The following is a 23,239-nucleotide window of genomic DNA, read 5'->3' on the forward strand; positions in this document are numbered from 1 at the left end:
CCTACTCAACTGTTTTTTCACGCCAATTACAGTGTCAATATCTATGTCTAGGCGTACTATAAAAACAATGTGCCAGCCAGAATTATCAGATGGAATTAGATTGCTGTGTATCTGTGTTTGATAATTCAACTGTGCCTTTGCATAATTCTCCCTGTTTATCAAAAGTGGAGAAAGCTATAAAGCTGTTGCATGGGCTTTTACTGACATTTGTTCTTTTTGGATGGGAAAAATACATAAGCAAGCACATTTTAAAAAATTGCATCCTTTGTGGAGTTAAATTGTAACCAGTCCATAAAACTGAGATTTAGCATACCCGTTTTTGAACTTAACAAAAGACTTAGCAAGTCTTGGATAATTGCAAATCTGTTTCATAACTTGAGGACAGATAGTTTAATTATCACTGATAATTTTACAAGAATCCTCAATTAAAAATAGTGCCATGATAGAACAGACGCACAAAAAATTAGAAACCTAGAATGACTTGAACTGCTTTTTCTTTTGAATAATTCACGTTTTGATCACTGTACCTATTGGGTTGGTGATTTTTTTTTCCTAAATATTATTTTCTTTATTCAGGAGTACTGACTGAGGAGTTGGTGCTAATGATTTCCAGTCTGTCTGTGTTGTTTGCAAATACGGGTGTGTTTCTTTAACTATTTGTGTTGCATGATTAGTCACCTAAGTTCTTTTCTCTTTTGGGCTTCAAAAATGTTTTCACAAATACTTGGCAGTTTCCCAGAAGATATGAACATGTGAGTGACAGCAAACCAAGCTTGGTGCTTTTACTCATGATTTCAGATTGTTTTTACTTTTTTTGGCAGCATTAGTTATGACTGTCAAAACTTCAGGCCTGTACAATGTAGTGATGTCACAGTCAAAAGAAGAGGCCTAAGGAAATAAGTGCAGTAGCCAAATTAAACAGAACACTGAGCAGATTCCTACATGCCTAAACATAGGCTCCTGTACCCTAAAGGTGCAGCTGGTCACCTAGCTTCAACCTAAGCTTCGCTGTAAACCAAACAGAAGGTGGAGCAGGCTTTAAGTCCCTCCTGCGCCTGATTCTGATAGGGATACTGTGACCAACATGCACCAGCAGCATTGATTTCAGTACAAAATACAGCAGGCAGTATTAGTTTAGCTCACAAACACAGCTGGATGAAGAAATGGTGACCTTTGCACAACAGCCACCTTTATAAACAGAGCACTCAGCCAGAAAGTGGGAGATCTGAGTTTCTGACACTCTGCCACCATAATGCCTGCTGGATTATGTAATAGCATGGGAGCACCTTCCTGTCTGAAGCGGCCAAGAATGCATGGGGCCAGAACAGCAAGTCAGAGGAAGGCGGACCTCACAGCGTAGTGATTAGGTCTGTGTGCTGTGTTGAGCAGAGTAGGCACCTGGTGTGCAGCCCTGAGTTAGGGTCCTAAACTCTGGAGAGAGCCTGGGGTCAGACATGCTCTGTGTCATGTTTTCTACTGCAGCTCTGGGGGTCTGCCTAGTCTACGCTGGGGCTTTCAGAACATTTAACAAGCGCACTGGATCTCCGGAGAGCTGAGATGTCCAACCACATTTCCTTCAGTCACCCTCATAAATCGGCATGGTGGAGCCAAAGTAGAGATGCAGAAGTGGCCTGTCTCTAGGTTTTGCTTGTGATAACAAAGACCTACTTTAATGCAGAGTAGCATGAGCTCCTCCCTGTGCTAGGTATGAGAGGAAATATGCACAATGGAGGGGTGCCACAAGCACAGGGGCAGGCAAAATATGGCCTGCAGGCCAGCACTTTCATCCAGCCTGCGAGCACCTGCCAACTAACTGTACCTTGCCCAGCTCTTCCATCCAAGAGGTAATACACACACCTCTGCCAACATACTCTATTGCAGGGGTGGGCAAAATGCGGCCCGCAGGGCCCCTAAAAAATTTAGAAAATTAATATTTATCTACCTGTCATGTGGCCCTTGATGGCTTGCCAAAACTCAGTAAGCGGCCCTCCGCCCAAAATAATTGCCCGCCCCTGCTCTATTGCTTCTCACTCCCACCCTTGTGGGTGGAAGGGCCTGGCCCAGTCAGCAGGCAGCTTCCAGGCAGGGCTGCTGCTGCCACTGCTGCAGCCGCCAGGGGACCTGCTCGGCTACCCCAGCATCCCTCTCGGTCTGGGCAGCAGGTAGGGAAGTGGTGGGGGCAGAGGGGGAACTGCAGCTGGGCGGGAGTGCAAAGCGTGGGACTGGCGGCAGCATGGAGCTTGCACCCGGGGAGGCAGCAGGAGCACAGAGATCCGGTGGGCAGGGTGTGGGTGTGAGGGAGAGTGGGGGGGGGGTGTGGGGAACGCCCCACACCCTTCCTCCACAGCACACTCAGCCCCCAGCAGCAGGAGCACTAGCAGGTGACAGGCACTTGTGCCCAGCACAGGTGCTGCCGCCCAGTGGTGCATAGCTCCAGCCACTGCTGCATGTGAGGGTAAGAAGCACAGCCCAGCCAGGCCACCTCTGTCGCACAGTGCTCCCCGTATGCAAATCCAGTTCTCGCACTCGCAGCGCACAGAAGGGAACCTCCACGCACTGGAGCCCGCTGCCTTCCCCGCCCCATCATGCATATCCCGGGGGTCGGTGAGGAAGCAAGGTCTAGGCCTCCCCTCCACTTCCAGCAGAGTCCCAGGACCTGTGCGGCAGGGGCAGGGAACGCAGCGGGCTTCAGTGTGTAGCGCTTCCCTTCTGTGCTGAGCAAGTGCAAGAGCTGCGCACGTGCACAGGGAACCCCAGCAATAGAGGCAGCCTAGCCAAGCTGTGCTCCTCCCTCCTGTGTGAAGCACTGGCTGGAGTCATGCGCCAACGGGTGGCAGCACCTGCGCCAGGCATGAGCACCTGCCACCTGCTGGTGCTCCTGCTGCTGCCAATGCGGGCTGTGCATGCCAAAGGGGAGGGTGTGGGGGGTTCCCACACCCTGCCACAATCCCTCACACCCCACAAAAGCCACACACCCACATCCTGCTCCCACAGACCTCCCTCATATGCACATCTCCAACATACCCTATTGGCCCCCACACACACCCCCCACATCCCACCACACACACACACAAACCCCGCCGTGCACACCTCACCACCCCAGACCCCCACACACAATATACAAGACTAAGACTTTATTTTTGAGTGATTATGCAATCATCTCTATATACACTATGTAAACACAAATCATGACAAATATTTTTGTAATAAAATTAAAATATGTTATAGTAGACTTTGGTGTATTATTTTGGGTTTTTTCTGGTTCCAAGATGGCAACCCCCCTCCCTCCCAAAAGGAGTATTTCTGGGGGACAATGAGAGGGACTTTTGGTGGCAAAGGTCAGGGGTTAGGGGTGGGACTTTCAGTCCCAAGATGACAACCAGGGGGGCGGAGCAACTGTCAAGGGGTGGGGCTACCCTAGCGGCCCTTGACAGCTCACCAAAACTTGTTAAGCAGTTCTCCAGCCGAAATAATCTCCCCCGCACAAGCATGTCCCAACCTGCCTACCTCTTCTCTGTCTTTAATAAAGCACAGTTAAGCACAAAGAGTGCAATGCTGGCATGCAAGCTGCCTCTTTGGGGAAAGGGCTCCTGGCTCCTTTTCTCAACTGTTGTGCAAACTGTGTCATTGAGGATGAATTTTAGAGCTAAAGGAAGCCAACCTCAGTGTCTGTAAGCGTCACAGTGCCAAAGGTCCTGATGCCTCCAGGCCTAGAAGCTCTTGCCCCGTTATAAACAGTATTTCTGAGTGGCAGGAGATGGTCTGCATGGCAATACTTTACCCAGCAGGGAAAGACCCTCTGGGCCCTGCTCAGAGCAGTCATTTCATTCTATGTGAGTTGAATTTTCTCTCGCACCCTTCTACTGCTGTGTCCTTATCAAAATCCCTTCTTCTTCTCCCTGCTCCCCCTCCCCAGACCAAAATAGTAGCATAGATATAATGGAGCAATAACAAAAGGGAAATAACCCTTTTCTACCCCATTCAGGAACAACCACAGCGAACTCTGACTAAAAGCAAGAGAGGGAGCTTTTGGAGCCTGCATGCGGCATGCAAACAGTGTGCCAGTCTGCCTACCTCTTTTTTTCTACTACCCCCTCCTGCTCTCCACCCCTCTGTGTTGTATTATGCTGCCACGGGGATGGAGAGCTTGGCCGTGTTATGGGAGGCTGGATCTTAGCAAGCAATGAAATATTGCTTTATTTTTCTTCCCAGCCAGTTTTGATTCCATTAGCTGTGGGTGTGCTCTGAATATCTGCATGTGTGCTGGTGCTGGAGCAATTCAGTGTGCCAAGAGCCTGCTCTATAGTGAAACAGTAATTGAAAAGCTCAACAGGACTCCTGCTGGCAGGTCTGTCAAGAAGCGCTAAGCACATTCATTAAAGCAAATGCACTCCCTCCTCTGCTCGGCAGCATCAGCCTTACCATCTTTATTGTGCACGCCACTACTGTGGCTACAGTCTGATAAAGAGCAAAGAGCATATCAAAAGACTTGCATCTATCATCCAGGCTCAGGTGGCCAGTTTGCAGAAATGAAAACAGGTTGCATTAAAATATCTATATCTGAATACCTACTGGGTACTGGTCACAAGTCTGAATGTGAAAGAATTGTGAAGCTTCAGCATTAAACTTCAAAACACCCATCTGGAACAGATAAGACTCTATACGCCCATTTTATAGATGGAAAAATAGAAGCAGAGAGATTATCTGACATGCCCAAGGACAGGGAGTGAGTCAGTAGCAGAGCAGGGATAGAACTTTAGATCTGCTTGCATCTTTGTTTTTGCTACTTTTATTTCAGAGCATTTAAATATTACTGTGTAAGTTGAGCTACTGAGATACTAGTTTTTATTGTCTTCCCCCTCTGCCTTTTTTGTTTTACCCAGTTTGCATAAGGGACCATGGATGTTTCTCTTCTGGTCAGTGATAAGCTCCCGATGATAGACCATTGTGACAGTATGACATCAAAAAATGCCAATCAGGTCATTCAAATCTGTTTAAGAGTCTGTTCTCTAGTGGGTTCACTGCTTTGTACCTCTTTTGGGGACTGTATTTTTCAAGCTGTTAAGGACACTGAATTGTTAATCTTTGTCCAGTTCAAACTCAGCACTCTCTGATCCAGCAGCCAGCCTCAGAAAGCCTTTGAGCAACCGCTGTTCCAGCTTATGATAGGATCAGGCCATGGATGTTTATTCATCCCACAAAGGAACGGACCTAGCTGATGGACTTTGTGGCCCTTGTGATGGACCTTAATATGGACAAGCAACGTTAATATGTTCCCTTAGCAGAATTCCAAAACCTGCTTATCTTTTTACTGCTCATCCACAGCTACAAGCCATAGCCCCTTGGGCAGCCTAACATTAATAGTTTAGTGCAGCACAGGCTCACTGTTCCCTAGCAAACATACAGCTGTTTGATGTACTAGAATGTCTCTGCACTTGCATATAATTGTATGAAAAAATCATCAGTAATAAATGATAAAAGAAATAGCATTAGTGTAAATGTAATGTTTAGAGGGGATGGAAATGTCTAGGGAAAACATGAAACTGGCAGAATTATAGATTACATGCACTGGTAATTAGATAGCAAGTTTATCTTTATGCAGGAAGGTATTTTCTCTCACTTCATGAAAAAAGCCCAATAAGACAAAGTCAGAGAGAGCATGAAATTGTAAGTCTGCCATGAAAATAGTCTTTGATGCATATTCTGTCTGCAAAATATTAATCTTCAGCCATCATTGGCAGTTATGTGCACTGCTGACAGCAAATAACCTGCCTTGGGGAATTAAAAAATAAAACTCTAGAATAAAATCTAGAGAGAAACTTAGTTGATGGAATATGCTTAGCACCTCACAAGATTTGGCCTCAAAGAACTAGTGCTGCTGTTTTGCAATTATAACCGAATTATGTTTTTCCTTCTTGTTAAAAAAAAACAAGGCCTAGTCTGGACTTCAGCTGTTGTAATTTCACTGGGTGAAATTCTGCCCTCATGTATAGACTCATTTTTCACTGAAGTACTGGTATTTTTTATATTTGGCTGCTAGCAATGGGAGTGAACAAATTCTGCTCTAAGTAACACAGATGCAAAACTGAAGCAATCCACTAAACTAATAGATATATTTAATTTTCCTGGCATGATTAGCTACAGGGTTTGTCTGTGTGGGAGCTACACCCACACAGCTAAGTGCAGAATGTATCCTACTATAATTATTAAAAATGGGATTTCAGATCTCTTAAGACTTTCATCATCATCATTTCCTACAGAAGTTCTATTATATGTACAACATAGACTGCAGTGAGAGGTGTTGGCTGCAGTGCCTGAAATATTCCAGTATTCCCTTGCTCTTATGTGTAATAACTGCATTTCTTCAGCTTGGATATTTAGGTTTCCTAACCATTGGCCAGGCTGTTATTAGCAAGGATCCTGGTTTTCTCTGTTTAAAAATCCCAAATTCTCTGATTAAAAAATCCAAAATCCGTCTTTTTCTACAATTAAAATGAAATGTGTATGTGTCAGTTGAATACAATGTTTATGGATTTATTTACAATTTTAAAACAATTTGGAAGCCTACCACTGCCTCAATCATTATAATACATTCTAAATACCTATATATTTTGGCATTTGATTTGGGGTTTTTTATCATGGAAAATTAGAGCTCTCCCTGCCCCCTTTGCTCAGCAGGACATAGGTCCCGCTTTGGCTGTTCCCCCTGATGCTTTGTGGTGCTGAGCAGCCCTGAAATGCTGGTCCCCCTCCCAATCTTCAGCCTCCCACCCCCCCAAGCTGTGTTGGTGCCTCTCACTCCCAACCCGCAGCCCCCCATCTCTGCCGGTGCCCCTCACCCCTGACCTGCAGCCTCCTGGCTTTGCCGGTGCCCCTCACTCCCAGCCATGTTGGTGCCCTTCACTCCTGACCTGCAGACCCACCCCTCCCCCTATCCTCCCCACCAGGGCTCCTCACTCCCAACCTGCAGCCCCCTGCCCTCCCCCGGCCCTGCTGGAAGGGACCCCCAGATGCCCACTCCCTGTCCCATGGGTGCCAGCCAGTGCTGTGGCTGGAGTGGAGCACAGAGTCCCCCTGGCACTTGTGAATGCAGTTTTCCATAATGAAGCCTGAGTTTGCTTCCTTGATATACCTGGGATGTTAGGGGGGTGGGAGGGGTTGTGGTGTGTGTGTAAAGGTAGACGCTTCAATTTTAAGGAAGTAGACTGAAGAAGTTTTCCTGAAGACCTTGACAAAAAAGTGACACACATTGAACCAGTTTTGGAAAATGACAACCTCTTTATGAATGCACTGTGCAACACCTCCAAGAGGTGTATATATACCGCAGGGATGCAGAACTGAGTATATGCCAGGGTTCACTCCCATGCTAGCAGCCAAATACAAAAAATACCAGCAAATGTTTCAAAGAGATCCCTTCTCAGAAGACACTACTGCAGCAGGGACAGCCCTAACTAACAAGATCTATTTTGGAGAATGGACATCTTTACGTAAAACTGTGCAAGATCTGGAGCCACTGGAGACAACAACAAAACAGCCTCCCACAGTGTAGTATGTTAGTACCAATCCTTTTTATTATATATACCAATGACCAACCCATACAGAGTAATAGGAGGAGCTTCATATATGCTGATGTTCTATGCATCATGCCGCAAGAGAAGGACTTGGCCGCTGTCAAGAACACACTAACGTGTACACTGCACAACCTCTCAGATTACAACAATAAGAACCAGCTTTGTGCCAAACCAACTAAGACACAGGTCACAGCTTTTCACGTATGCCATAGAGGAGCCAAATGGAAATTAAACACCACCTTGGATGGAGTCCCAGTGACTAATCATCCAAACCCTGTGTACTTGGGGGTTGCACTGGATGGAACACTTACCGTCAAAGCAAGCATAAAGATGGAAGTCAGCACCTCCAACAACATACTTCAAAAGTTGGTCATGTCAGAGTGGAGCAAACCCAGCTACATTATGAACCACTGCTATTGCCTTGTGTTACTCCACTGCAGAGTATGCGTGTTTAGTATGGGAATGATCAATTCATGCCAAGAAACTAGACCTAGTTCTAAATGACAGCTATCATGAAGTAACAGGATGTCTGAAGTCAACACCAAAGGGTAGCCTGTACTTACTGGCTGGCATTGCACCGCTTGGTATCAGGAAAAAAAAGTAGCGCGCCAAAAAGAAAGATCATGGCAGATAGAATGGGGTCTTCTATGGTCCCAAAGAAGTAACTAAATGGCTTAAAGTATAAAAAAGTTTTGTGACCAGTTTTGATCCATTGGACATAATGGCTGACAGGGCTTGACTGAGATAATGGAAGGAAAGATTATGCACAATCAGATGCTTTGAAATGAATCTGGAACACCAGGAGGACCTTCCCAGAGCAGTTGATCTAGACTGGCCAACATGGTGATGCCTGAATCACCTACACACACAGACTAAGAGATCAAAAACAAACATGATCAAACGGGGCTACTCTAATGACACAAATATACACAAGTGTAGTGAAGTGCAGACTATGGAGCACCTTCTTGCTTGCTGACTCCTTGATAAGGCTTGTAAGAAGTAGGACCTCGCTGCAGCAACAGAAAGAGCCATCAATTCTAGAAATTCATCTATTTTATGACAAGGACACAAGAATTCCAGTTTTACAAATCTGTACTCAGGGCTATCAGAACTTTTGCAAGTTGCTTAATTTTTTGAACCCTGAGTACTGTGCAGGTATATGACCAGAGACAAACCAGCAGGTCACCACTGCAATTTTGGATTTGCTACCATAAAGAAACTAGGCTGCTCATGACTTTTAAGTCTCGTAAATAATTGTTTTCCAGTTCAGAGGCAGATTTGAACATTGCCCACAAAAAGTACTCTACTCAAATATGACTGCATCTAAGGAAAGCATTTACTACTACCAAATGCACTTAAGAAGCAAGGCAAGCTATTGTATCTATAACATATTAAATAATTGTGAGGGAAAATAGAGCAGGGCATGGAGAACCAGAACACCTGGGGCCTACTCCCAGCTCTGACACTGACTCACTGTCCAACTTGGCATGAGTTGCTGTGTCCCTCTCTGTCTCAGTTTTTCCATCTATAAATGGAAAGAATAATCCAGTACCTCTCTTGCTGGAGTATTTTTTAGTGTCATTAAGTCCAGTAGAACCTGGATAATTTGCAGGAGTACATTCCTTATCTTTCTGCGAAGAGCAGGATTTGTAAAGTAATTTGGACTACATAGAGCCACAGTAAACATCTGTGTGGGACCACTGACGTGTTCCAGATGTTTGCTGCAGTTTTTATTTTAAAAGCTGCTTCTTCTCCAGTTAGATGCCTAGGACTGCTGAGGTATTCCAGAGAGGCACTGATCAGAGATATGGCACCCTTTGAAGTAAAAGTCACAGTAAACAGCTGAGTGGCCCATCCTGAAAATTAAAGGGGTTGAGAATCATCCAAATATAACTGATCCAGGTTCTACTCTATTTGAAGATCACTGATTTGCTGCTGCTGTTAAAGTCTGATTTTCTTTTAATGACATTTTTAGATTACTTGTCACAAACTCAGAAGCTCAGGGATCTCAAACCCCTTTTACACATTCGTTTATCATTCCAACCTATAAAAAGCTTGGTGATCCCTGAGTGAAAGACAAAAGAATAAGTGCCATTAGCTTATTTGCAGCAAGACAGAGCTGCAGCATGTGGAATATAACCAGAACCAGGGAGCCAAAAAGCTCTCTGTTGAAGGCTTTTCACTTGAGTTGCCCATGGAGCCCTGCACATATCTCACCATTTTAGTTCCACCTATAGTCAACTGATTCATCCTCATCGCAGAATTTCTTGGTGGGGGAAACTCCATTATAAAGTTTCAAAGGAGCACAGCCCCTGGCAATCCAAGATGAGGGGGCAGTCCAATATTAATTTCTGTAGTTGTTTAGTAACATTAGGCCTGGGTTCCACACATCCCTAATTTCAGCGGACTTTATTTGTTTAACACCCAAATTCTGTAAGTTCTACACAGTTCAGGTGTTGTTGAAAATTACTTACATCAGAGATGCAGAATCCTGACTTGAAGTTTTCAGAACCAGTTAAGTTAAGCAGCAGGAGGGAATCCTGCAGCATTTGAATTATACTAGATTGATAATTGTTTTAGGTCATTAATTTCTAACCTTTGCCACACAGTTGTTATCACCAACCCCATTCCTATATGTGTGAACAAGTATATAAGTGAACAAGTTTCACCCTTATTTTTTAAAACTGCAACCACAAAAGGAGAGGACTAATTACAAGAGAAATTGTAACAGAAATTGCACTAGCAATAAAATGAAAAAATAGTGTTCCTGACACATTTGTGAGACATGGAAGTGCTTGCTGTTTATAAATTGTGAACTTGATCCCAAAGAGCATGAGACTGACATAACAGTCATTGTGTATTTGAAAAAAAAAATATATGCTGGCCTTGTTTGTTTGTGAGAGTTCATGTAAAATCACATGACTCCAGAAACTGGGTCATAATCTAAACATGGGAGGATTGAGAGAGATGATGTTATAAGTGAAAGCAAATTCAGTAGAGCAGCATTAGTCAGAATTTAAATATAGAAACAAATTCTGCCCCACTAAGCTCTTCTCTAACAGGAGAAGGTAGTATGTTGTGACAGTCAGCATAACACATAATAAAAGGAAGAAACCTGATGATAACCAGAGAATAATAATTATGTTTATTGGATTAACTCTGCCATGATCTTTTTGATTAAAGGCAGAATCTGGAGGAAAGAAAAGTAATTCTGAAGTATGAAAAGAGGCCAAGGCTGGGCTGGGTCTCTTGTTTTTTGAACCATATCTGCCACTGAACCATGGCAGAAATGAATTTTACAGCTCATGGGAGGATTATTGCTTCATTAATTCAGGAAAGGGGAAGACTTCGCAAGGCAAGGAGAACAGGATTGAGCATCATATGCATATCAGACGGGTGCAATAGCCTCTGCATTGCAAGAGGGGTCCTTCTTTAAAATCAAAAAGAAAAATTAAGACATATATTTTTAAAGATGAAAAATGACTGACATTCTCCTTCCCGAAAACAGAAAGTAATTTAATTTGTTAGCAGTTTATTTTATTTGACAGCCTTTGTATGTACTTGATTCGGTTTGTTACACTGAATTACCCTTTAATAATGGGTATATATAATACCAGATACTGCCCTGCAGGTTAGTTCAGTAATTGAATAGGGAATGCATTTAGAAGTCTTCTGTATTGTTCAAGATTGTCAGGACACTGCAACTAGAAGTGGTCTGGGTTAGATAGAAGCTAACACAAGGGCAATTAGGTATAAAATATATATATTTTTAAAAGCTTTTTTTAATTGCTGTCAAATGACCAGACATTTTACTAGGCATTTTCATTTAACAGTTGCTAAGTGCTATAATTCTGAGTAAGTTCATTGCCTTCTACCTTAAATTTCTGGTGGCTATGATTCAGCATAGCAGATCTTTGCAGGATGCAAGGTAGTTTGTAGTAGTAATACAACAGACCAGAGGGTTTTTTTTGTCTCCATTTGTTGTATGTTAAGCAGAATTGTAATGAGGAGGTCTGTGAGACTGGAATAGTCTCCCAAGGGAAGCATCTGCAGCTATGTAGCTTGAGACCTTTTAAACCTTGACTAGATGGAGGACTGGAAAATATATAGCAGAGAACAAACCAGTACTGGCCAGGGGACAGACTACAGACAGAAGTGATTTTTTACTTAACGATTTACTTTTTTTACTTAGGCTTCCCAAGCCAAATGGCTTGCTTTCTTCCCTGACCTCTTTTCTACAGGAAAACTAAAATTGCTTTCATTTTCACAAAATCCAAGGATCTTCTTTTCATTGCTTCATCTCTGTATGATAATGAAAGGGATCAAGCTTTTGTTTTCAGAGGAATATATGAACGCAAGTGATGATGAAAAGAGAAAAAAAACTTTTCCCCTTGTGCTAAGTATTCTCAGTACAAATTCCAAGTAGCTTAGATTCTGTGCAGTCAAAATGAGCAAGAAAATGGGACTGTTTGCTGAAATCACCTGCATTTCGTTTCTTTGGGATCTCTAAAAATATACAAATGTTCCTACCTCTGATGGTTGTTTGTTTCTATCTCTTCACCCCCTTCCCTTTCTATACATAGCTGTCTATAACAGCAGCATCAAAGCTGTGGCTCATAAATACAACTGTATTAAGAAGAAAATATGTATTTGGTTTGGAATTGATAATGTGTTTCTTGAGCCACGTGTGATTTTTAAAGCAACGTGGTTGAATTGCTTTGTTGCGATGAGAGAGGTATATCCCATCTTGGTATCACCTGCTACTGCCCTTGTTGGAGCCCCAAGAACCCAACTCACTTTGGTTGCCTGTTGCACTGCAGAGGAAGGAGGAGAGCAAATACTAGGTAACAGCATTGCCAGACTCTGGCAGCTTAAGGGCAGCAGAAAAAGACTGGACATACCACACCTTTATGCTGGTGTAACTTACATTGGCTTTGAACATAAACTGGGATCCAGGGTAGACAGACAACCAGCTCTCCTGCTGGCCATCATAGGACCATTATAGCACCTCACCACCAGGTGGAAGAGGAGCACACAATAGAGCAAATGACTTTCCTGGGATCTGCTGCAGACTGATGACATCTATGTTGATGTAATGTACAGTAGTAAAATTGTTTTACCCCTGAGTTTCTCCAGGATATTTCTATGCCAGATATGAGTCACACCAGCGTAGGGCTGTTTCTCCCTTTTTCAGATGTAAAACCCAATTATACCAACTTATGTGTATCTGATGTCCAGGGGCTAAGGCTTTTACATGGCTGTGCCTTCTGCTTAGAGAAGCAGTAAACAAAGGATGGATCCTTTCCCTCAATCCACAACCTAGGAGAAGAAAAAAGGAGGAGGATCTGAGACCCAGCAACCAGTTATAACTCCCTGATTCTCCACTGTAGCCCAGGTTAAAACAAACAGGGTGCTCTGTACCAGCTGGAAGTAGTCCCAAAGGGCCCATTTACCATCTGGGGCTAGCAGCTGAGCAGTACATTCCAGCCACTCCACCTCCCTCAGGAAGTTTCCTCCATCCGGTAATATAATTTTAATTACACTGGCAAAGGGGGGGGGGGGGGGTTAAATCAGAATTGAAGCATTTGCCCCAAATGACACAAGTTTTGTGAACAGAAACCTCCTGCCATCCCAGATGTGTCCACATAGGCTAAGTACAGGCAGTCAAAAAGGCTGAATTGATTCGGTCTTTGCAGGTTAGTCTAAGCTAAGCAAATGAACAGACCGTCATTTTTGATTCAGGAAATGGAGCCACGTGCCTACAGTGGCTCAGGCCAGAAGCTGGGGGTGCTAATGCATGGCTCTGGCACATAGCCAGCATGGGCTATGTGTTTGCTTCCTCTTCCTGTGGCCCCCAAGGTCTCTGGCATTTGCAGTCCACAATCACAACAGCAGGACTCTGCAGGTTTGCTCATTGCTTCCTCTTCCTGCTTCCATTTCTAGTCCACAGTCACAGCCAGCACCAAGTAAGCAGGGCAGGGCAGCTCCATACTCAAGGGAAGAGAAGTTTAACCCCCCTTCATGGCCCCAGATCCCAGAAGGGGGGTAGTGAGTCAGCCCTCATTGCTCCAGCTAGGGAGCAGAGGGACAGGGACAGCCCTCTGTCTGCAGCAGACAGCCCAGCCCAGCCCAAGGCTGCAACATGCTGGGATGCTGGGGGACTCTGATTTAACTTGAACCAGGGAGGGGTCTGGGACAGAAGTGTCATAAACCAGTTTGACCTAAATTAAGTCTGATACTACATTCAACCAGGTTTATCTTAAACCAGTTTCAGCCATTTTGAAACTGGTTTCTGTGCACTGAACTTCTGTTCTGTTACAGGTTTAAACCAGTTTCTGATCACTTAAACTGGTTAATGTGTAACTTCTGTCCCTAGCCATAGAGTGGGGAGGAGCAGGGAAAGGGAGGGAGTTGCTGGCATAGCTGCATTGGCTGTGAGATATGTTTTTTTCATAGCGAACACAGCTCTGCCAGCAGGACTTTGTGTTGTAAACCGTGCAAGTAAGAAATGCATAAAGTCTCTAGAATTTGATTTTATCCTTGCAGTAGAGACTTGTATTAGTTGAAGATAAATGGTAACTGTACCATTAGTAGGAGTCTTCTCTCCCGAAAACTAATTTGCTTATAGAAAGCTTTTCTATACAAATAAGTTAATTATATTGAGTAACTCGGTCCACATTTGGAGTTGTAGAGAATAACCACTACTCTTAAACAGATGTGTTTGTTCTACCAGCGCCAATTGTTGCAGACATTAGCATGGGCTTTGGAGATGTCAATGAAGATGGGGTTAGAGAATGTAGTATAACAATCTAGAAGTAGCTTTATCAGCATTATGGTGAATTAAATCTTATGCCAAAACCTTTACATGCTGGTATTTATTTTTGTTTCTAGAAAGTCCTGGTGTTACACTTGAAACCTTTACCTTTGCAAGCCATCATGTTTCTGACAGTCTGAATGACAGCTTGCTTCCTACAGTCTCTGAGCAAAATGCTAGACCATGTCCCCAGATGGCTGAGCAAAGTCCTTCAACAGCAAATGATGCATCATTGAATATGTCAGGCTGAATTAGAAAGCAGGCTCATCACATTAAGCTCAGGCTCTGAGCTGGCAGTTCCTATGTTCTAGTGTCACTTGATCCTGGCTGTCATACCCCCATCCCCACCTCAGCAGCCATGTGAAATCTCTTTGGGCAGTATACAGATAATACACACAGTAATGAAGTAGCTTGAGGGAATAGTTTATTGGCAAAAGGAAGCATAGGCTAACACCTTTCTACTGTATTAAGTTGCCTTAAGAGCGTTATGGCTGATGATATTACTTATGCTTTTCTTTGCATACACTGTTTTTGACTGCCTCAGTTCATTCACTGATGACTTGCATGAGGTCCAGTTAATAAATGTGAAAGAAAAACTGCATGTCACAGTTTCTTTTTTGCCTGTATCATCATCTACTTCATAGTTTCTATGTTTTTCTCTCTTATTGTCTCTAATTCCATTTTTTTAATATGAAGAGATGAAAATCAATACTGACTGAGGTGTCCCTGTTAACAATCATTGGCTAAATAGCAGACAGTAAAGATATTGCTGAATGGAGGTGATTGAGAAAACTATAGTCATGTTCTCTCTTTTTTGGCTTTTTACATATTTGGATTTAACATGAATAAAAGGTGCTTGCATTTAGGAGCATTCTAGTAAACCCAAGTATAAACATTTATCTCTAAAATACCATTCTGGTATATGAACCTGAATGTGGAAACAGGACTCCACTCATGTAGATCTGACGGAAGGGTCTTACTGCATAGCCTTAAATATGCTGTTCAGAGTAACGCAGTATAGCAGTTAGTTCTGAAAAAGAGCAGGTTTTGGTTTTGTTTTCTTTAGGGTGTTTCAGAAACTAAGGACAAAATGGCTGTATGTTTGAGACAAAGTAGAAAAGTACACAGCAGCAATAAACGCTGATAGCAGCACTGTTGAATGCACCCATTGATTACAAGTATATGTAGAAAAGTGATGTGGTCCAATAAATGATCACTGCCCACAAAACAGTTTTATTTTGCAATTGCCGTTAGTTTCTGAAATGTCCTCATAAATCTGGACCTTTTAACGTCTTATTACAAGAGCCCTGTGAATTAAATCAATATTGTCTCTTTTTTAGTAAATAGGAAAACTGAGGCAGAAATTGTATGAGAGACCAAAGAGGAACTCATGGCCAGAGTGGCAGTGGGATAAGGGGTAGTAGGTCTTTTTCACTGGATTACTCACTGACCCAACCAATTTCTGCTTTCTGAAAATAAAGAATTTCTACATTTGGTTTCTTTTCTACTGCTCAGTGTCCTGGCTGCAGTATGTATACTAACTTATTACTGAGGTTTGAATTAATTTGTAGGGCACGGTCATATCCCTTGGGACTAGAGACTGCCAGCAAAGGGTTAGTATCAGCTGAGATGGTGATGTTAGCGATACATGCAACTATCAAATGAGAACTGGACTAAGACCACCGACCTATTTTACACGGTGCATCAAACAGTCACAGGATGAACTACTGCTGTGAAACAGTACTGATCTAGGTCAGATTCAAGCCTTGAGCCTGAGGCAAAAGCTAATTCATGTCATGTCCCCTATACGTGGCCAGTGCCTTAAATGAACTAAACTGGGCTTTCATTTGTTTATAGGGGCCTAAGTACACTGATATGCAAGTTGCAATGAACTCTTTAATTCTGAGATTTTTTTTAATCTTAACACCCTGCTTTTCCTTTTTTCCCTTGCCTTGCCAGGTACCTGTGCTGAGGCCCATGGATCTAATGGTGGAGGCCACTCCCAGAAGAGTGTTTGCCAATGCACACACATATCACATCAACTCCATATCCGTAAATAGTGACTATGAAACCTACATGTCAGCTGATGACCTGAGGATAAACTTATGGAACTTTGAAATCACCAATCAAAGTTTTAGTATCCTTTGATTCATGCAACTGGTGGAATCATTGTCCAATCAGAAGAGGTTCATGCAGAACCCAGGCTTGAGAAGAGTAAGCTCATCTGAATCTTGAGCTTGCATCTTTTTTAAAGAGGGTTTGTATTTGATATTCTGACATTTGAATGAGGTTTTTTTCTTATTTAACCATTAATCAAATATTATGCTATTTGTTCCTGACTGTATGTAAATAAGTCAAATACTGACATCTTTACGCAGGGCTTCTTTACTTATTCTGGCAAAATTCCCAAGTGAAGCTTATGGATGTTTTGCCTGAAGGACTTAACTAAAAGTTGAGAGAAGTATTCAGGATTTATGCTTTTAACCTACCACATGCTCTTAATTATTTTAGTTCTATTTTTATTACTGCTGATTATCCTGTTTCCTGTCAGTAGGTTCTTACTTGCAGTCACTAAAGCAGGAACACAGAAAGAAAATTAACAGCTAAATGCAATAAGTGTATCTTGCAACATACCATGAATAAAGCTAGGTTTATATTCTGAGATGTTTCCCAGTAAAGAGACTTCCAAAAGCAGACACGTTCTTTGCTTCAGTGGGAACTCTAGCAGTGTGGACTGATCATGCACTGAGTAAGGAGTTCAGGGTTTGGTCCTATAAAACACGTGCATCAGAGGTGTGTCTCCTTGCACACTAACTCATGTTCTGACTGGTGCTATGACTTAGATATGATTTCTATTATTTTCTTAAGTGATTTCGAATCCTTCCAAAAGGAATAAGCCACAGGAATGACAGTGAGGGGACAGGGAAGTGGCCACAAAGGTAGAAAGGACAGTTAAGTTGGGGAAAGGAGACTAATGAGTAGGGTCAAGGTTAGGATCAGATGGGCAAATCTGAGAACCACAGAGGGCCAGCCTTCGTGGTAACTGGGATTCCTGAGCAAAGCCCACCAAAGCAAGTAATTAGTGAGAGAGGGCCAGTACAACCCAACCATCCACAAATCACAACAGATGGAAAGTGCGGTGGCAGCAATGGATCAACAAGAAAAATAGGGCAAAACTTCGCCCACAAGCTGCCCTATGCTAGTATGCATCAGGTCTAATGGTGAGAAAAGGTAATGCAACTTCCATAATGACTTCCCTTCCAAACTCACATGCGTAGGTCAGTGCTGTGGGATGGTATTTCTGGTCTTTACAGCCTTTAAAATGCTATGAGATTTTTGGAGAAAGCTGCTATAGAAGTATCAGGCTTTACTATTCATGGTGTATTATGATTATAATTTGAGTATCCCAGTCTGGCCAGTGTTTAAAATCTTTGCTAAGAAAAACTAGATCGTGACTCCTGAGACCTTTCCTTTCTCTTTCTATTTCTGTTGCTCTTGTTGCTGATGCAAATATGTTACCATAGCAGCTAGAGTGTTGGCACTGATCAGCTCTGTCTTATGCCTTCTTTTTTAATTTTTTTTTCTTTACCCATTATACCGAATCCTCCAATTCCAAGAGCCAAAAGATTGAACACAGCTCAGCTGGGCATCATTACAAGCTGATGCTTTCCAGCTTGGGTGACATGTTGTTGAATTTTGCCTGCAGGGTCTAAGTGGAGGAGGGGAATTTCTTTAGGTGATTTAGGAGATGGATGCCTTGTGGAAAACAAGGAGAGAAAAATATGAATAGTGTGGTTTCCATTATAGATAACAGGTGTGACAGGCTGCCAGTCACAGTTATATAAATGAGAACATGCCAGTCACCCTTATAACAGCCACATCGGGAATAATAAACAATGGGGTCACTAATAATCACTGATGTTTAGATGGTATTTTCCACTGAGAAATAGCTAAAGCACTCAGTAAACTTCTTATCAGCGGGGGAGCAATCCAGAAACCATAGAAATGCAGCCACCCTGGAGTGGATGGTGGTGGTATTTGAACAGCAGGCTGCAACTGTCCACAGTTGTTTCATAGATTCATAGATGTAGGGTCAGAAGGGACCTCGTAGATCTTCTAGTCCGACCCCCTGCCTGGGCAAGAGAGAAAACTGGGCTCAAATGACCCTAGCCAGGTAAATGTTGAGCCTCTTCTTAAAGGCCCCCAGGGTAGGAGTGAGCACCACTTCCCTTAGAAGTTGGTTCCAGATCCTAGCTACCGTGACTGTGAAGTAGCGCCTCCTGATGTCTAGTCTAACCCTACTCTCCAGCAACTTATGGCCATTTTTCCTTGTTACTCCGGGAGGCGCTCGGGGGAACAAGGTCTCTCCCAAACCCCCCTGGCCCCCCCTGGTAAGTTTATAGACGGCCTTCAGGTCCCCCCTCAGCCTTCTCTTGCAAAGGCTGAACAGGTTCAGGTCCCATAGCCTCTCCTCGTAGGGTCTGCCCTGCTGCCCCCAGATCATGTGGGTGGCCCTCCTCTGGACCCTCTCCATGTTGTCCACATCCCCCCTGAAGTGTGGCACCCAGAACTGGACGCAGTACTCCAGCTGCGGCCTGACCAGGAAAGAGTGTGAAGAAGCCCGTATTCAGTCACAACGTCAGGACTTTAGATGGACAACTATCTACCTCCTTCTCATCTGAATTTTGTCAAGATACTAGTGCTGATAACTACTGTTGATAAAAGTGCTGTGAGGAAAGTCATGATCACAACTCACCTGGACTTCAGTTTAAGTTCCTTGGGAAATCTGGGGCTTAGGACATCAGCAGAAGGCATACTGCTGCTCTGTTGTGTTCCCAAGCCTTCTGCCAGGGGATTGTATGAACTTACGTATGTCAAACTGGCATATCATAAATGAAGGAGTCCTTCTGATACGTCAGGGAGCATTTATACATGTCAGCATTTGACAAATCCTATCCAGTCCTCCTGAAACCAGCTTCCTAGCATTCTCCCTGATCACAGTGTTTTGGGTGCGTGGATGTCTAGTTAGCTGCACATCCTGATTTCTGAAATCCGCTTCAGGGATACTGCTTAGTCATGGAGCTGACACTTTTAGGAGGGGAGAGAAAAGCAACTGCAATACTGGGGGGCAGGATAGGGCATTTGCTTTTTTCCCGCTTAAAACCAGCTCCCTAAAGAATGATGTTTTGTGGCCTTAGATTGTTATTTGAAAAACTGATGCAACTGCAGCTCAGCCCACATCTTCCCCCTTAACTCTAACTTGTAAATTTGAAGTTGAGTCCACAGGTGAATGTATTTTCCTGCTATGGCATATGAGCTGGTACTTGTTATAACTGATTTCCCTTTTTTTAACCTAACTACTATTTTGTTTTGTTTTTTCAAGCAAACACCAGGTAATTTCCTAATGCTGGATGTGAAAATAAGTTGCTTTAAGCACCCAAAATGAAATTTGGAAGTTTTGCTAGCGACTTCCATGGATTTAGGATTTTACCTTCACTGTTTAAAGGGACCTGCCTCATTACATAGTTTACAGATGTCATAAATTTCTTATTAATGGGATTTTTACACTGAGTTGAAGGCTCAGTTCTGGATTATGCAGTTCTGTCTATGTTCCTTAATGTATCCTCTAGCTTCAGTGGGGATATCCCAGGAACACGGAACACAAGAGTAGCCTTAAGGACCAGAGACATTTTATGGACAGCTATTTATAACGGAAGCAGTTAGCCATGTTAGTCAGGCAAAAGTTAGAGCAGGGTGGCACCTTAGGTGCTAACTGGTGCAAGGAGGCATGAGCTTACATAAGCAAAAAGGGATTTTGTCAGATGCTATTTATAATACAGAATATTTTCTAGATTAGTAGACAATTCTCAGGAAGTCTGCACCTGGGGAGGACAAATTATCAGCACTCCTGTAGTCTTGGAGGGACCATTGTAAGCAGCACAGCTGTGGAAAGGGACCTCGGAGTCATAATCGACTCCAAAATAAATGAGTCACCAGTGTGATGAGGTAATAAGTAAAACTAACCACACTCTTTCTTGCATCAGTAGGTGCATCACAAACAGGTCTAGGGAGGTGATTTTCCCCCTCTATGCAGCATTGGTCAGGCCGCAGCTGGAGCACTGAATCCAGTTTTGGTCGCTGCACTTCAGGAGGGATGTGGATAACCTGGAAAGGGTTCAGAGGAGGGCCACCTGTCTGGTTAAAGGCCTACAGAAAAAACCCTATGTGGACCAATTGGGAGACCTGAACCTCTTTAGCCTCCACAAGAGGAGGCTGAGAGGTGATCTTGTGGTCGCCTACAAACTCATCGGGGGGGGTCAGCAGAAAGTGGGGGATACGATGTTTACCAGGGCGACAGTCGGGGTAACTAGAAACAATGGACAAAAGTGAGCAAAGTCAGGCTGGACATCAGAAAAAAGTTCTTTACAGTGAGGGTCACCAAAATATGGAATACGCTTCCAAGGGAGGTGGTGTCCCCTTCCTTGGAAATATTCAAAAGGAGATTGGACAGACACCTGGCTGGGGTCATCTGACCCCAGTGCTCTTTCCTGCCTAGAGCAGGGGGTCAGACTCGATGATCTAATAGGTCCCTTCTGACCCTAATAACTATGAAACTATTGCATTTCCCTATTAATTTACACTACCTTAACTGAAATCAAAGTCTGGACCAATGACTTCAGATTATTATTTTGATTTTGTGCAAACTGAGATTCTTGCTGGCTTTTGCCAGGCTCCTCTGTCCCTTACACCACTCTGTAATATTTTGCTTGCCTGCAGATTTCAAGGGTCAGACTTTTTTCAAGCCATATCTATGTGATAAATTTCCCAGACTACAGAGCAGTATCCTCAAGCACGTTATGGTGGTCTGAGCAGACTGCCTCCTAAACTTGTTAGGACAGTCCAGCCATGTCCTAACAGTGCCATAGGATTTCTAACTGTCACAGTCACTCAGAAGTGCTAGCAAAATCACCCAAAGCACCATGCAGACATGGCAGTCTAGGAGGTACATGAGGACATGGCTTAGGAGCACAGTAAGTTTATCCTGTAGGCATGGCCTGGTCCAACGTCCATTGATTTCAGTTTGGCCCCAAGCATTTTAAAACAATTCTTTTAGGATAGCTGATTTCTCAGTAAACATTTCCTGTTGGAGATACCATTGAGAACTTAATGCAAGTTCTTTAAAAATGTAGAAATTGTTTGTTAGTTAAAACAAAAGACAGATGCATCATGTGAAAAGCTCCTGCTCAGCAAAGTGCAGTGCAGTTTAATTAGGTTTAAAAACCTTCAGAGGTAATAGCAGGCCTTTCATGTCTGGAGACCTAAGCTCAAGTCTTACTTAAGTTGCAAGTAAAAATGAGTTTGGGGGCTTTGTTCCAGTTCTGATTGTGTGCACGCTGCAAAACCATTGCACAATTTGACATGATTTGAAGTCTCTGCTTAGCAAAGGCCTGGAGCTGTAATAGCAAGGTTTTACTGCAGGTCAGAACTGAGGGATGTTGGCCAAGTTGTGTGAGGGTCCAGAGGTGTAATAACACGATGCATTTCTCTATCACTTTTCATTTTAGACTATCAAGGTGCTTTACAGATGTTAATAAATCTACCCTCAGAGCAATCTGTGAGGCAGCCAAGTAAGTGTTACTAGCCCTGTATTGCAATGCAGTATAGTAGGTAGGATGCTGGCTTGAGCTATGTTACAAACTCTATAGCTGACATACAGAGGGACTGTGAGCAACTTACCTCACACCTCTGCTACATCTCTGCCTCAGTTGCCCTATTTGCAGCATGAAAATAAAGCTGTTTGCCTTTGTGAAGTACACTAAGATGCATACATGAGCCACTCTGACTAAAAACAAGGTGTTCTTATTTTACAGGGGAGGAAACTGAGTCACAAAGATTAAGAAATGTCCCCATGCTACTCGAAATGCAAATAATAGCAACACAAGAAGTCTGTAGATGAGCTCACAATGCCCTTTAAGCACAAACCATCCTTCATGCCAAAAAGCATATGAAGAGATGAGGAACTGAAGGGTAGAACTGATGCACCAGCTGAGCTAAGAGCTGGGCACTATGTATGACTGTATATAGGTTTACCCAGCTACATCATTTTCTCCCACCAAGAGCAAAGATATCCTCCCTTTCACACCCCCACCCTGTACTGCAGTGGGGAAAGGACTTCTCTTGCTGTCAGTTTAAGCCATCCCCACAGGACTGAGAAGTTCATATTTTCCTCCCCGCTCCTCCCTTTCTCTGGAAATTGCTGTGAACAGCAGGACCTTAATTTGCTCTCCATGGGGTGATGAAAGTAATGGTGCTGTCTTTTCCCCATGTACAGTCAGTAAATTGTCCCATGCAGGGTGTTCTGATAGGACTGTGAAATCTAAACCCTCCTACCACCCGTGACCACTAACACTGTGTTAGGGCTGGACTGCTAGAGACAATCAAAAGTTCGTATCTACCACTAGGAATTTGTGCGATTGACATGGGTCTTTTCTGCTTCCCTTATGCTTGCAGGTCTAACTAATTTTTTAAATGTCAACCTAAATCTCAGGATGACTTTGTTTTCAGTCCAGGATTTTTTTTGAACCTGCACTTGAAAAATGTTCGTTACAAAGGCATCAATGGCCTGTTGTGTTTGTTGTTTTGTGTGCGGGTGGGGGTGGGAGAGTTGTTCCATTGTTATTTCACATGGGGTTATTTTCCAGTGACTGTAATAAAAGATGTTTATTCTGGCCCATGGCAAATTTGTCAGAGTGGAGTCTTGTGATTCTTTGGACAAAGAGGGTACTAAGCTGTGTGTTACAAGCAGCTGTGGTTGCTAGGTAAATAGATACTGTGACAAAAGATGGGATTTTCT

The 23,239-nt window shown here is 43.3% G+C and overlaps 1 protein-coding gene across 3 annotated transcripts in view; it reads left to right on the plus strand.

Moving 5' to 3' along the window:
* PPP2R2B (protein phosphatase 2 regulatory subunit Bbeta) overlaps positions 1-23,239 on the plus strand; it is a 258,320-nt gene that overhangs the window by 214,678 nt on the left and 20,403 nt on the right. For all 3 annotated transcript variants that reach the window (XM_019478390.2, XM_014597663.3, XM_006265018.4), the window contains one exon: positions 16,345-16,522. In XM_019478390.2, coding sequence (XP_019333935.1) covers positions 16,345-16,522 — 178 coding nt within the window. The remainder of the gene's footprint in view (positions 1-16,344; positions 16,523-23,239) is intronic.

The sequence above is a fragment of the Alligator mississippiensis genome, chromosome 9 (assembly GCF_030867095.1).
Source record: "Alligator mississippiensis isolate rAllMis1 chromosome 9, rAllMis1, whole genome shotgun sequence".
Classification (NCBI taxonomy): Eukaryota; Metazoa; Chordata; order Crocodylia; family Alligatoridae; genus Alligator; species Alligator mississippiensis.